This window comes from Gallinula chloropus (genome assembly GCF_964237585.1).
Source record: "Gallinula chloropus genome assembly, chromosome: Z".
Classification (NCBI taxonomy): domain Eukaryota; kingdom Metazoa; phylum Chordata; class Aves; order Gruiformes; family Rallidae; genus Gallinula; species Gallinula chloropus.
In genome coordinates, this window is record NC_140089.1 from 38,813,925 (window position 1) to 38,829,292 (window position 15,368).

Below are 15,368 nucleotides of genomic sequence, written 5' to 3' on the forward strand. Positions count from 1 at the left end.
GCCTCAATGGACTTTGTTCATAAAAAAAAAAAGGAAAAACAAAACCCACCACATAGCACTAATTGGCACCCCTGTTGGCACTGTCAGCAGCAAGGCCAAGGTTATAACGGCCACGGGAGTAGGGTCTTTCAAGGTCAGTGTTGCAGCACAATAGGGAAATGGCATGGGAGAGAGGCAGCCCCAGTGCTGTGGGCAGCTCAGCTCCCAGGACCTCTTGTCAGGTCTGCACCTAACAAGACTTTTGCACATCAGTCACCTCACCCAGGCAACTATTTGCATGCCAAAAATCCTCCCTTTGCATCCTAAATCTCTGCAGGGTACAGAAAAGTCATATATCTGGCACCTTTTTCAAGTAAAGAATACATCACATGTGAAGACATTCATAGCAAAACCCCTAGGAAAATACTAATTTGACAAAATTCCATTGCACAAAAGCTTTCTGCTCCTTTTCCTTGCTGTATAAAGATGCTGACTGTATCTGCAACAGACAGACAACTTCATCTCTTTCATAGGCAGAAACAGTCATGCAGGAAGAGAAAGCAAATAAAAGACATTAACTTAAATGCAGTCTTTTGGCTTTCTTGTACGTGAATAATTGAAACGTCACTACAGAAAACATTCATCAGTTTGCATAACTATAGAGTAGTCTGGTGTGGATATTTACAAACTCTTCTTCAACCTGCCTTTCTAATGAGTTTAACGAACAGTGTGGAAGGATCTTGTTACAGGTTCATCTTTAACACCTGTAACAATGGCCTTCTCCTGTTGAGTCTGCCAGCAAAAGTATACTTGTGACACAAGCAGCTCACAAAACAAAGAACCACGAAACCTACAAGAATATGAAGCATACCAAGAAACAAGAAGTAAGTAACAACCAGTGGAGGTGAGGATTTAAACTGATATAGCACCAATCCCCCCCCAAAACCCAACCCAACCCAAAAAACATCCTAATATGCAACTGCAATAAAACCCAAGCCCAATAAATGTGTATCAGAATGACTGCTTAGCTCTAAGAGAAAAATCTGAGATCCAAACAGGACTGCAAAATTATCTTCTCTTTTACCTCCTCACTATAAACTACAAAAACACGCTGAGTTGTCAGGTTAAGTTTGAATGTTTGGATGTGAATACATCACCTATTGGAAATGGATTTATTTTTCTTTAAACTCATGTATAGGAAAATAGCATTATTTTAAGGAACTTTCAACCAATCTATGCATAAATGTATCAAAATATCACCTACTCCCTCATGAAATATGAAAGATATCTATACATCTGTCTAAAATATGAAACCCTTACCTTCCTGAGCAGTAAGCAAAATACTTAGTACTGCTTAAAATACCGTAATAGTAATCTCCAGACAGCGATCAGCAGTTTAACAGAGCCTTGTTCCTTAAATTAAAAGTAATTCCTAAACAATTTATATTATTCTTTAATATAATTAAGTGAACTAAATTTCATCCCTTGACTTGTTCCACAGTGAAGCATCTATCAAAAACGCTATTTTGGAGAGTATGAAAAATCACAATATGCATATAGTAGCATTTGTCTGCCTGAAATTACTTTATCCTGATGCTTACTTCTGCCCAAAAGATAATGTAGGCTAACGCTGGGTCAAAAACTGATGCAGTCCTAAACATTTCAGTAATAGCATAAAGACTTTCCTCTGAGACACATACCCTCCTCTAGCTCAACTGATCCTGCGAAAGGATGAAATAGATGTTAACGGATGACAGCTTGGCACTCTGCCTGTTTTATGCTTAGGACTTACAGAAAACTACAGGGGGGAGGTGGGAAAGCAGAGAATTCATGTAAATGAACCTCCTACGCTACCGGAGTAGTTTTCTGAAAATTCAGATTTCCTTATTCTTTTTGGTTGTGGAGTGTTCTGTGATTGTTTGGTTCTGCTACAGGCTCCGTGGGGCTGCTACAGGAAGAAAAGTTAGTTCAAGGGTATATACTTAAAAACCACCCTGGTCTTGGAGAAATGGAGGGCATCATAAGAACATTCTCTGTTTCTTGTTTCTGAGCATGGAGAAAAGATCTAACGGCATTATTCCTGCCTTACAAAAAAATGTTTTGCTGCAATCAGATAGGCCACTCTTCAATGCTACACGTTTCCATTGTCTCTCAAAGCCTATTATATGAATTAGGTGACCTCTACATAATAGATAGTTAAAAAAAAAAATTCCAAAGATATAGGCAAATTCTTTTGCCATGCAAAAGAAAGAGCAGGTGCTAGCAACCAAGCAGTATAGGGAAGAGATTTCTCTCTCAAGCACCTCTTCTATCTCCAAGGCTACAGGCATACAAATGTAATAGATGGAGATGCAGCCAGGCCAAGACATAACAAACTGTTTATTTCTTCCCCACAGCATATCCCAAAGATAAACCAAAAGGAACAAAAGGGTGAAAAGAACAAAACATCTTTCCATAATACATGGGCATATATATGATACATGGTCTAATGAACCAATTGCATGTTTTCTAACAAGTGAATGAAGGTAAGTCTCAAGGACTTTTCTTGAGTGTACTGCTTTTTAACAAAAGTCACTGGAAAAATATATAGAGAAAATAAAGGACAGAAAAATAACAGAGAGTTGGGAGAGAGAAAAAAAAAGTTTTGATTTAATCCAGAGTTTAAAAAGATCAGCTTTGGACATATTTTGCAAATGACATTTTAATTTTGCAAATGACTAACTTTGCTGAAGTGCAGTGAATGCCAAGCTTGTACAGACAGCTTACATAACTGTATATGTGATGTTCCAACTCGCAGCAATCCTGAGTAGCGGAGCTCTGGATATACATAGCGAAATGAATGGGAGTGGATGTCTAACGTTCGTGTTTAGCTGCATACCAAATAGTTTGAAGCCCCGTAACAACAAATCTACGTGCAACACCAAGCAACAGAAAGTAGCACAATGAATACATTCATATTGTACCTTCGTCCTTTCCCTTATTTCCCTCCTTTTTCTATTACTGCCACTTCTCTCTTTCTGTGTAATTTCTAACAGCATGCGCACTGTAGTTAATTTTGCCTGCAATGAGTAGAAATTGAAAAGTCCAGCACTTTGTAATAGAGGACCATTCATGTAAAAAAAACCCCTCCTATCTCCTCACTGCCTTTTCATATTCTGTTCTTTTCCTTTACATTTCCACCTACTTCTTCCACATCACTCTCTTTCAAAACATCACCCCTTTTGTTTAGTGTGCTGTTTATCCAAATTCACTGTCCTTTTTCTTCTCCCCATTTTCTCTCGCATCTGCTTAAACTCCCTGCTGACAGAGTGTATTTCTCTCCTTCAGTTTTATGATGAAGCTGTCACAATCTTTTTCACCTAGATTCTGCTGAAACCTGAAAAGGGTTTGTTGCAAAAAGTCTGATTTAGTGTCCCGTTCCTCATGGCACTCCTACCAGAGCATGAAGCAATTGCTGATTTAGAACACATCTTGGTAAATTGTCTTTTACAAAAATAAATATTGGAATTTTGGCTAACTTAAATCAATGATAAATGAAGAAAGCAACTTCTGCTCAGGCACCTGAACTAAGACAATGTAAGTTCTCTTCCACCTCTCTGCAGAGCTCAAAGTGAGAGCATTATTTAGCTCTCCCATCTTCTGAAAATCAGTAGACTGTAAAAAACCAATGAGCCATATTGTGCCATTAGTTTTACAGTAAAACCTTCCAGCCAAGTCTACAGAGACTTCTGTTTCAAAATTAAAGATACAGCTTAGGTCAACCACATCTCTGCAGACAGATTTCACTCAGTTGATGTAATATACCGTAACATACATTTGTTTGAATTACTGACACATACGAACATTTTCTCCAGAAATCTTTTTGTGATACTTGTTGCTTGTCAAAATGTAAGAGTACATATTGTGCACAAAGTTTCCCACAGTTGTGCTTTTTTAATTAAAAACCCCCAACTATTAATTTTGAATTATGGCTAAATTATGGTATTACTAGACACTGTTCAAGTTTTGTACTTAATATTTCCATCAGCTGCTGTAACACTAGCAATTCCTTTATTCCTGACCAGTTCAGAATAAGAAATTAACTTTCATAAGTGTGCAGAAGTGCTTTCCAAACTGTAGTGGAACAAGATGTTGACATTCTTTAAACCATGGAACAATCCCAATGGATGCTAATCAACTGTACTTTGCCTCTACTGACATTGTTGTTTAATCTTCCTCCTTATTCCTACTTAATTGTTTGAGAGATTAATATAATCAGAATTTTACAAAATTGGCTATGGATAAGAGGAAACTAGTATACATTAACAACTGTGATTCCTCAGTTAAGTGCACCCTATTGAAATAAAAGAACACTCATTTTATCTGTGCATGGCTGTAGGTCATGCTATTTCATACTAATGATTTTAGGTAAAAGTTTAGAATATGTAGATTTTTGAATGAGAAAATCTAGTAAAAGAGTGTTCCTATTTTTACATTTTCTAACATAAGAGCAACATTAACTTTAAATGCAAATCTCTGACTATTCTAGTTGGCACATCTAATAAAGATTACCAGTGCAGTCTGCCCACATACTATCTACAGTGCGATATACGCAATAGGTTTCCATACATTAACAAAACCCCAACAAAACAGTTAAGTTGGTATTTCTTGTTTCCATATGTATTGGTACGGAGAGAATGGCTTGTGTTATTAAAAGAAGTCTGGCTTGCTGACAGATACTAGTTATGAGGACTTGCATAATTTTCACAAATGCACTGGAAGAAAACAATGACAGCTTTAATATCAATTCCTAAACAAACCAAAATAATCTCTGCTTGGTCATCAGTGGGACTTTCTCCAAACGAAAAGTTCCTCTTCTTCACAAGGATGAAATCACTATGTGGCATTGTGCCTTATTAATACGTTTCTTTTCTAGTGCCATTACTTCCCCGTGCCACTAGACTGTGCTGCGTTTGTTCGTATTTGTGCTCCCACCGCATCTGAATAACTGGCCTCAGTTCCTGCGCATGGTCTCTCCTTCCTTTCAGTTCTTTCCAATTAAATACTAAATACAGTTCATTGTACAAATATTGTGCGAAATCCACCAAACAATGTGCACTGAAGTAAGCAATGCTTTTCATAGCCAGTTTGCCGCTTCATTCTTCTTCTAGACAGACAAATATGAAAAGGAACAATAGAGCACCTGTTTCACTGCTCCAGTCAGGACCTGAAATGCAACATTAAGTTTCATTTTTTTTCCATTTTGCTCTGGGGGGGGCAAAATCGGTGCTACACTGTTGAAGGGTAGAAGTGATCACGGGAAATGCGCTTGTAGTGTGGTGTTAGGTTTTTCCAAAAAAGCCCTCCTGTGGCAGGCTCTTAAATAAAAAAGTTAACTGGCAGCAGTTTATCGTCACCTAGTAAAACAGGGCACAATTTTCTAAGATGGAACGAAAAGTCAATGCAGATGAAAGTCTCTAAAGAACATTTTTAATCAAAATGTCATCCTTAATTTAGTTAAACTCAGAATTTAGTTAAACTCAGTTCTATACAGTTCACGTATAGTGAATTTACTAATCTGTCCACTTAAAAAAAAAAAAAAAAAAAAAAAAGAGGTCCCATTTCCAAAAAATCTCTTGGAAAATGGTATACTTCACAGTTTTTACTCTACTAGCTAACAAACAGAAACATCCCATCAACTTTGGGCCTGGGTCTACAGTTTCCAAATATCTCTCAAACAAGTGCAAACATTCAGTGTGCGATGCACACTAAATAATCCAACCACCTCAAATTACCAAATTGCATAGAGCCTATCAGGCTTTACCTCATGTTGTAGTGAGAATGGTAATTTGAGAGTTGCTTATTTATAAACAGCCTTGTCTTCACTTTTTACACTTGAAGTTTATTTTGGGAGAGCCATAATTTCATCTGAGACCAACAACAACCTGCTCCAAAGCATAATATGCTACCCTCTTGACAGCTCATTATTTTGACAGTAGACTGAACCACAATTTAACAACTTCTTCTTCTTCTTTGTTTTCGTTTGATCTAGCTTCATCACCCCCCCCATCCTGCCCTATGAACACCATCACTCAAAAAAACCTCATAATACATATTACTTGTAAGAGTAAAGACATTTTAAATCTAAAGGATTGCCTCAGAGAGTGGGAAAAAAATAAATGCATGTCTTGTTTGGAAATGTTACCCTCAAGGATAAAGTCACTTGTGGCTACTGTGGATTAATGAAGCAGAAATAAGAATCTTAAAAGGAACAATTTTGGCATGAAAGGTGTTTGTTACATTCAGAAAATCTTCTAAGTGACCACAGACAACCAAAAAGAATCATTTAACTATGAGACCACCTCAAGAATGTATATAAGCAGACAGAAAGCTTTAAAGACTGATTTTACAATAATTGTTCAAATTACTACTTTTGGTTCAAATTACTGCTTTTTGGACATGCTGAAATATTTGTTATTCTGTGTAGTATATTCATGCCAGAATATATTAAAAATGTAGATATTTTATTCATCTTTACCTAAAGGTTGATTTGGCCACTATTAACCAGCAGCAATACAGCAATCAGCATAAGCGTAACAAATAAACAAAGTAATGTATTGATAACTGGAAGAAGAATAATGCTTTTGAATACTTTTAACACACCAGCATTAGATGAGAATATCAGGAGCATATTTACTAACATCTCTTCCCATCGAATATACATTTCCAATAAGCCAACACCTATATTTGAGCACCAAAGAGTAGCAGGCAGTTAGGGGTGGAAGGCCATTTTATTGAAATATCGGTGTAAGATTTTTTTTTTTTAACAAGTATGCATCTTATGACGTTGATTCCCTGTAAGCCTTTATATCATCCATGTTTCTTACAATCCAAAGTCATTGGTCTTCAAAGGGACGTAGAACAAACAGCCCCAAATTAAGCTTGCTTTATTTATGTGAGCAGTCCCATCAAATCTAACCGAGCTGTTTGCATAAACATAGCCCATGATGACATGGAAACTCTTTCAAAATTAGTTTGTCTACCAAGCAAGCATAATTACTCAACATTTATTCTTTAAAGAGTATGTGGTTTTACATGTCCATGATGCAGATCCAGATAAACATATGATTTCTAAAATTTTTTGCATATTTGCACAGTGATAAAAACATGGATCTTCCTTTAAAATTGTGTAGATGCATTGTAATTGACAATTCATCAAATTAATTCATCATTAACAGCATAATAACAACATTTATGTCAAACTAAATTAGTCTATATACTTGTAGCAGAGGCAGAAACAGCTGTCATTCTGTTTGCATAAATTTCCAGCAGAATGTCTCTGGCAAAGTTAAGCGTGAGCATTTCTGCTTTATAAAAAGTAGTTCCAAGATGGCAGAAATACAGAGGGCCAAATGTCTCATCAGTAGGACTACTTGAATGCATAAGCGTTGTTTGGTCAAACAAGGACCGTGCCATCATAAACGTATTCCACTCCCAACCTTGTGCATAAATTAGTGTTTAATATGCTCATGAAAGCGGTATTAGAAACAAACGGGAAAGCATCACAATCCAAAAGGCACCTTCTGTCTGCCACCCCCAGTGACACTGTGTGATGTCTTATTCTCAAAGCTGCACTGCAGACTTTGCCCAGACTGCATACAGAACCGAAAGGAACAACAACATTGAACTTTATAAACACGAAGCACAAAGAACAACATTTTGACATCTATAGTTTGTCTATGAAAGTCATTATGGAAAGCCCCAACTGTGCTAAATGCTCAAAGCTGTTAAAATTGCTCTTTAAAGAAACTGATTTTAAATTCAAATGTATCAGGTTTCTTAAAATTTACGCTTTGGTTGAAGTTGATTTAACAGGTTTATTACTAAGCTCAACAGCAAGTGATCTAGGACAGTGTCTTAGAAGAGCAAAACAACGTGTACCCACTAATGCGCTTCTGTTACCTCATGATCGTGTAACAATGCTCAAAGTTTCTTTTTTTTTTTCTTCTTCCCCTTCTTTTTAATAATTTCTCTTTTGTTCTATGTCATCACAACTGGTTATTTATACAACTATTACTTTTAGCCCGATTTACCATAAATGCCGTTATAACACCTGTGTTTTCCCTCATTAAGAGCTCAATAGATAGGGTTGCGGGTTGAAAGGGCAGCATATGGGCTACGCAAGGGCTAGTTAACATAACCCATTATACTAGTGCACTGGTAAAGCTCGTTTTCTATTCATCTGATGATTAGTTCAATCAATATTTACTCCTGTGTGCATCTTTTGTCTTCAGCAACAAAGCATATATTCTTCAATTTCATAGCACAGACCTTGATATTTCTGAATTAGTTGCATTGCCTGAAAGAAAGGAAAATGATTTCCTAGATAGCTTGGGAATCTTTCAGTCCTTTGATTTTGCTTTCCTGTATCAGGTAACCATTGTCCATACTATGGTAGATCTTAGTTCATGGAACTATTTAATAACACGCAGTACTGTTGAAGATATCCTTCATCCACACATTTCTTGATAGGTACGTCAATATCGCGTACAGCACAGTACCCATGATGGAATCCTAAAGATTTTCCACTAGTTAGGAAAACTGCATTTTAAACAGCAATTCTTGACTTACAGCCTACTCAGAACATACATTTTTTTTCTTCTGGTATATTTTCCCCAAAAATGTCGATATAGTTTTTTAATCACAAAACACAAATTAAGTGATCTCTACTTGAAATCATGACTGTATTGTCCAGTAGGTAACTCATGCCGAGTGACTGCTTGCCACGGCATTTGTAAAAGCCAATAGTGGATGTCAGGCATTTTCCATAGCACAAAAGAGAAACTGCTTCTAGCTAACGCACATGATAATTTTCATAGCTTTTAAATTAACTGTCATATTACAGGTCACCAAACCTTTATTAATGAAAAGCAATTTTCTCATTAAAAGAAACCCAACAAAAAACCCCACCCCCTTTCTATTGTAAAAGTTCTAATGATATTAGAACAGATAGTTTTCCATGGCATAACTTCCATTAAGTACTCCCCTCCCACACCCAATGCTATGGCATAGAGCAACAATTACAGAGAAACACAAGATACCGTTTGGAATGCAGATATGGTGCAATTCAAAGCAGAAATACTGCAGTGGTACAAAATAAGAATGCTTCAGGTTTGATTTCTGCTCATTGTAGAGAGGTGTCCCTCTAGATCAAGTGCCGATGTTTGCATTTTTTATTACATATCACGGCAGTGTTTATTACTGACTTATGATTTCCTAGGTGTTTACTGCCAGTTGTTAAAATCTACCCTGCGAAAGTGTAAAAGCAGAACCTCATGTGCCATCACGTATCAAGAGGCCTCAATGAGGTCAGCCTTATTCAGGTAAAGTAATAACTGGATGCACCATGCTGTGATGCTGACACATGGGTTTTGCTGCGGTGGGGTAGGGTCCTAGGTCCGCTGGAATCAGCGCTGCTTCTCTCTTACCACTTCTGTTCTAAACAGTCAGTGCATTTGTTGATGTATTTGAGGTTAGAAATGCTATGTATTCCGAATTCAGTCATATTTATTTTTTCCTGGAATAACTTGTGAAATAAGTTTCCTTTGCTTTATTGAGCATTTAATGATCCCCTGCACTCATCTACTAAATTGAGGAGAACTCTCTCAGTTATCTAGACCATTTGTATATGTTACTTAATAAGCTCTCTCAGCAATACTGCAGATAGGATTTGTTTGATTCACACTTCCCTAATTGCTTACAAATATATCAGGGATGCTAAGAAAACAGAGTAACTATATAACATTATGTAATATGTAACATTGCTCCCTCCTGACTCAAACCAAAGAAAAATCACGCAGAAAAACCTGCTCAAATACCTTGGCTTCAGGGTTTTGTGGAGTTCCTTTTCTTTAAGGCGTAACAGACAAAGCTTTTTAGTAAGATTCCCAACTGAAAGCCTGCGTACTCCATAGGATTGCTCTAATGTCGCTTTCACAACTCAAATAATTGTGCTAACAAACGTGTTTTTTGGGTATGTATAGGTAGCACACACCCAGAGCAGAATTAGGCGATTTGACTTTGTTTTGGGCAATTGGTAATTTTTTTCTGTTTGCGTATATGCTGCATTATATACAGAAGTCACTAACTTGTAACAGCTTTAAACTTTGCAATCAGATTAACATAAAAAACAAAAGATTAAAAAAAATCCTTTTTTTTTTTCAGTCAGCATAATAATTTCAGTCTTTCTCTGAAAAAGGTACCTATGCTCTTAACCCTCTCACAGGATGTTGGCAGGCGGATGTGGGACAGGTGGAAGGAAGGCATACCATGATGAACGCTCATTGTGAGTGCCAAACTTCTTACCTATTGTCTCTATAAAACATGGGTATAAGAGTCATCATCTTCCAAAACTTCCACTGCCAGTTCAGAGGAAAATATCTGGACCCCCACAACAACAAGAGCACTAAAAGCACAAGGGCTCAGCTTCCTGTACCAGAATATAGTTCCACGGGTTAAGTCAGCACGGCTACGTATCCCCAAAGGGATTTAAAGCCAAGACCTGAAGTAGAGGGAATTATTATTTTGGATAGATCATGCCCAATGAGTATTAACTGAGTGGCATGACAGCCGAGTTGCAACCAAAGCTAGCCGTGCTTCCATGGGATGGGATAACCCATTGTCCCTATGACCACCTGGTGCTTTGGGATGCAGCAGGCAGCAGCAACACCGGCTGGGTATTTTTAGAAGCTCTCTGGCTTCTATCTCAAGCATGGGGCAGATAAACATCACTAGCATGTCAGGCTGCAGTATCAACTCCTGGAAGAACACCGCTCAGCTGGGAAAGTTCAGGGGAAGAGCTCACATGTACAAGATCTCAAGAGCCTCTGCCTTCAAACCCAACAGTGAATACAGCATAGTCGAAAATTACACGTTCACAAGGCGGCTTACAGCTGTCTAAAAGCATTAATTCATGGAAGCTCACAATCTGTTAATTGCAATATACACTTATATCCTTTATTAGGAAAGCCACAAATGCAATGGACAGATGTTCTATTAGCATACAATGTTCTTGTTCATTTGAGGGGGTGTGAAGTGGTGCTCTCATCTCAGCATACACCTGATGTAAAGCATCAGTTCGGTAAGCTCTTGCATGTGAGTTTTGTGCAAGGATGGAAGTTGCCTGTTGTTTTCCCCCCACACACCTTTCTCCCCACCCATAAAATGCCTATTGAGCAACCTAAATAAAATGCAAATGTAACTTGCGTCCTAGTGACAGCGCAGCACCTCTTCATGAGCAGTAGCTGACAGCACGGCTTAAGGGGTGGCAGAGGTGGCTGCGGAGAAGGGGCAAAGCCTGCCAGTGTGAGCAGCCTCCAGGTGAGTACCTCCAGGTGAGCTGAAAGATCCGCCTCCCTCTCCGTTCCCAGGGCCGCCCGACCGCCCCGGACCCTGTTCCAAAGCAAAGGGTCAGAGGAGGGAGGGGGACGCGACATTTACTTCACTTCGCGCTTGTCGGGGCGGGGGGGCTCCTGCGCGCCGCGGCAGCACGGGCCGCCCCGAAGTGAGAAGAGTGGGTGGCTGTGGCTTGGGTAGACAAACTGCCGGGAAAAGGGGAGACGGGGCTTCTGCCCAAGGGGGTACTTACAGGCATGTTTCGAAAATAAGCCCCGAGCAACTGATAAGCTCTGCTCTCACTGGAGGCGCTCCGGGGCGGGGGGGGGGGGGGGGGGGGGGAGGAAGAAGATAAAGCAAAAAAAAGCGGAAAAAAAAAAAAAGGGAGCAGCAAAGCTGCAACAGGGGCAGCTTTATAGAACTGAGAGGTTTCCCCTCCGTTTCCTGTAGCTCTTATGAAAGAGAAATACTGTTTAGAAAGTTCTTGTCAGATGCCCCAAAGCGACACCCTATCTTCTGAGAACACGGGGGAGGAGGGGTTCTTCCCTTCCCTGCGCAAATGTCAGACTTACAATCCCCTCAAAGAAAATTATACACACGCGTGATTTGTTAGCGCTGCTAACGCAGTCAACTACAGGAGCTGATATCCCGCAAGAGAAAATCCTAGCTAAAAAGTTCTTTTCCAGCGTGTGCGTCCCCATTCATTAACGCAAACCGGAGAACCACGAAACTCGCGCGCGATGTCGCTGTCAACGCTGAGCGTCTTCCATGTCCTTCTCCTCCGTCCCTATACCCCGAAAAACAGTAACTTTTTTGCCCCTTTCCCACGTCGTGGGTGGGGAGAGCAACCGGGCTGGAGAACTGGGAGATAAAGGGGAGCGTGGAAGATGGGGGGCGGAGTAGCTGAGCTGCGTGACCCCTGCGGGTGCCCAGGTCTGGCGGGGGCTTGTTCTCGTCCCGCAGCCGGTGCCAGCCTGGCCCGGGGAACTGGCCCGGCGGAGTGTGGTCCGGGACACGCGGAAACAACGCGTTCTCATGTCTCCCTCACCCACTTAATGTGTCCGGCATGTCAGCCACAGCACGAAGCCCCTCTCCACCCCCAGTGGCACCCTCAGGAGAAGCACCCCGGCAGCTCTCCATGCCTGGGTCTGTTCCGTCGGTGGGATTGCTCTGTGCTCTCCCGTGGGACCTTTACTGGGTGGAGCTGCGAGCCCTGGGGGAGGCTCTGGCTGCCCTCTAAGACAGGACTCACAGGGGACACTGGCTCGGAGGGCCACCAAAAGAGATGCATAAACGAGGAGGGGGGGTCCCAGGCAGCGCTACCCTTCTCTCCCCTCTAGCAGGCACAGGGAAAGGGGTCCGTCTCCCCAGGCGAAGGGGTCCCCGCAGGCGACGTGCCGGCTGGGGAACAGGTCGCAGCCAGCGGAAAAGTCCCGAGAACAACTTCTGGGGAAGGAAGGGGAAGCCCCTCCCCGTGCTGGCTGCGACCCGGGACCAAGAGGCAGGCGGGTCCCGCGGTACGGGACACCTGCCGAGGGCGAGCGCGCCCCGCGGACAGTTGCGGGTGGGGACACAGACGCGGCCAGCCCCTCGCCCCTTCCCTCCCACCCTTGCCCGCTGCGCCTCAGGGCGACGCCGCCGCCGGGCTTTCTCGCACAGGTACGTCCGGGGTGTCCCCCCCACCCTTCTGCCGCGGGGGGCGCTTCGGGCTGGCCCCGTCCCCCCCGCGGGTGCGGGAAACACGCTGCGAGCGGCTACGCCAGCGGGCGGGCGCGACCCATCAACTTTCTTCCCCCGGACTGTCTCCCCCGGCACGAAATCTCACCCCCTCCGGCCCCGTCCCCAGCAGCGTTCCCAGAGGAGAGCCGCCCCGCTTACCTCGCATGGTGTTGGCTCCCCGCTCCGCGCAGTCATGAAGCTGGGAGCCCGGGAACCGCACCACAAAAATCCCGTCTCAGCACCCGCGGAGGCGGCAGCCACCGCAGCTCTGCTCCGCCGGGAAAACCATACCTCCGAGGCGGCTCCGCGGGGCGCGGCTCCGCGGGCTGCCCGCCGCCGGGCGCGCTCTTCCCTGGTGGCCGCCCCGCGCCCGCCCGCCGCGGAGCCCCTGCGGGGGTCGCCTGGGCCGCGGAGCGGCGGCAGGAGGCTAGCGGCGGAGCAGGGGAAGGAGAAGGAAAGGAGTAAGCTAGAAAAAAGCAGGAAAAACACGCAGAGGAAGAAGAGCGGGGGGGCTGCGTGGATGGCAGAGCATGTGCGCTTTCACATGACACCGGCGCCCCTCAGCAGCTCCCCAGTGCGGATTTCCACTGCGCAGCCACAGGGACGCGCGAAGCGGGAGTGAGACCCAGGGAGAAAGCGGCAAAGAGGCTTATAGCGGGGGGCGGGCGGCGCCGCCGGCGCGGCCCCGCCCGCTGTCAACGCCGCCGCCAATCGCCGCCCGGCACCGCGGCCGCGGACCGTACCGCGCCGCTGCCGCCACCGGCCCGGCTCCGGCCTGGTCCCGGTCCCGGTCCCGGCCGCGCAGGGGGCGCGCAGCTCCGCGCCGGCCGTTCCCGGCAACTTTTACTCCTGGGGCTGCTGGCGGGTCCTGCGCGGCGGCCGGGGCGGGGTGTGGCGGTACAGATGTGAGTCCCATCTGCAGGGCGCCGGAGCTCGTGGAGAAAGGTAACAGGCGCAGAAAATAGCCTACTGTGCCTTAATTTTTGGGTTTTTTTGAATTTTATTTTTAAATTTGGGGGTTCTTTTTTTTTTTGCTGTTGTTGTTGTTGGTTTTTTGTGTCGTTTTTGACGGGGGGAGTTGGGAAGGAGGGGCGTCCCTGGGGAGAAAGATTAAAGCGCTCCCCCCCCGCTGCGGTGGTCACGGGGGAGCTGCATTTTCCGGCAAGAATGGGAAAGTTTGGTGGTGTGTTTTACTTCGTAAAAGAGCCAGTCTGGACGTCGAAAGCGGTTTTCCCCGTGTAAGACTAGCAGGCGGGTCAGCATAAACGGGTTTGTACCGCGGGCAGCAGCCTTTTCCCTGACTTACAACAACCCCCTTTATGAATTAACTCCTGTTTTGCCCGTGAGAAAAAAAAAACCGACATAAAACCTGCAGGCTCTTCTCGATGTTGTTGGTTTGGGTTGGTTTGGGTTTGGGTTGGGTTTCTTTTTTTTGTTTGTTTTGTTTTCTGCGTGGTAAACCGTGGAACACAACCACAAGGCATCTCAGTGCGTCATCATAGAAGTAAGACCCTGGTACCAAGGATCACAGCTCCTAACTCCAAGCCTAAAACGAAAAAGGGTGCCCCTTCATCCATGCAATATTATTCATACCGATTTACTAAATCAAACCAGGATGCATTTCAAAGAGAGATGCTTTTAAGATAAAGTGGATTTATTCTTTCTTTTGTGGGCTATCAGATGAAGTTCTGTTAGGTCTGTTATGCAAAGATCGCAGCTATGATCTCTTTTGCTCTGGAAGAGCTGGGGATCAATATAACAAAGAGACAAAGTGAACTTTCTGCTCCTGGTGCACAAAAGTTTTAGTCCTGGAGAACAAGGTAACATGTTTACAAGAAACATTTCTTGTGGTTAAGTCTCTTTCAAAACACTTGTTTGAACTCAAACTGAGGAAGACACGAATCATCAGCTCTGCCGACACTGAAAATGTTCACATTTCCTCGACTGGGGTGAATTTTAACTGCATTCACTGTGGTGAAGACAGTTGGTTAAAAATAAAAGTAATCATGCTGAATTCCTAATGGACTAGTTGTTTTTTACATTCTTGACCACTGTATTTATGCAATTTATATGCTGCACACTAAGTTGATAATAGTTATTTGGAGCATTTTCTTAGGATCCCATTCAGAAACTCTTACCAGCTGCTTACTTTTTCCTTCACTTATGTCAGCACATCTTCCAATCTCAGTTACATGCCATCCATCTTTTCACTTCAGAAGACCAGGAATTTGCAGTGGCACATTTTTTTTTTTTTAAAGAATTGAGATTTCAGCAGATGTGGTTGGCAGCAGGCAGGT

At 43.0% G+C, this 15,368-nt stretch overlaps 1 protein-coding gene across 1 annotated transcript in view; it reads right to left on the reverse strand.

The window, feature by feature from the left end:
- RORB (RAR related orphan receptor B) overlaps positions 1-11,611 on the reverse strand; it is a gene marked incomplete at both ends in the record, with an annotated part of 145,581 nt that extends 133,970 nt beyond the window's left edge. The window contains one exon of the mRNA XM_084278401.1: positions 11,606-11,611. Within this exon, the coding sequence (XP_084134527.1) occupies positions 11,606-11,611 (6 nt within the window). The remainder of the gene's footprint in view (positions 1-11,605) is intronic.
- Positions 11,612-15,368: the final 3,757 nt, after the last annotated feature.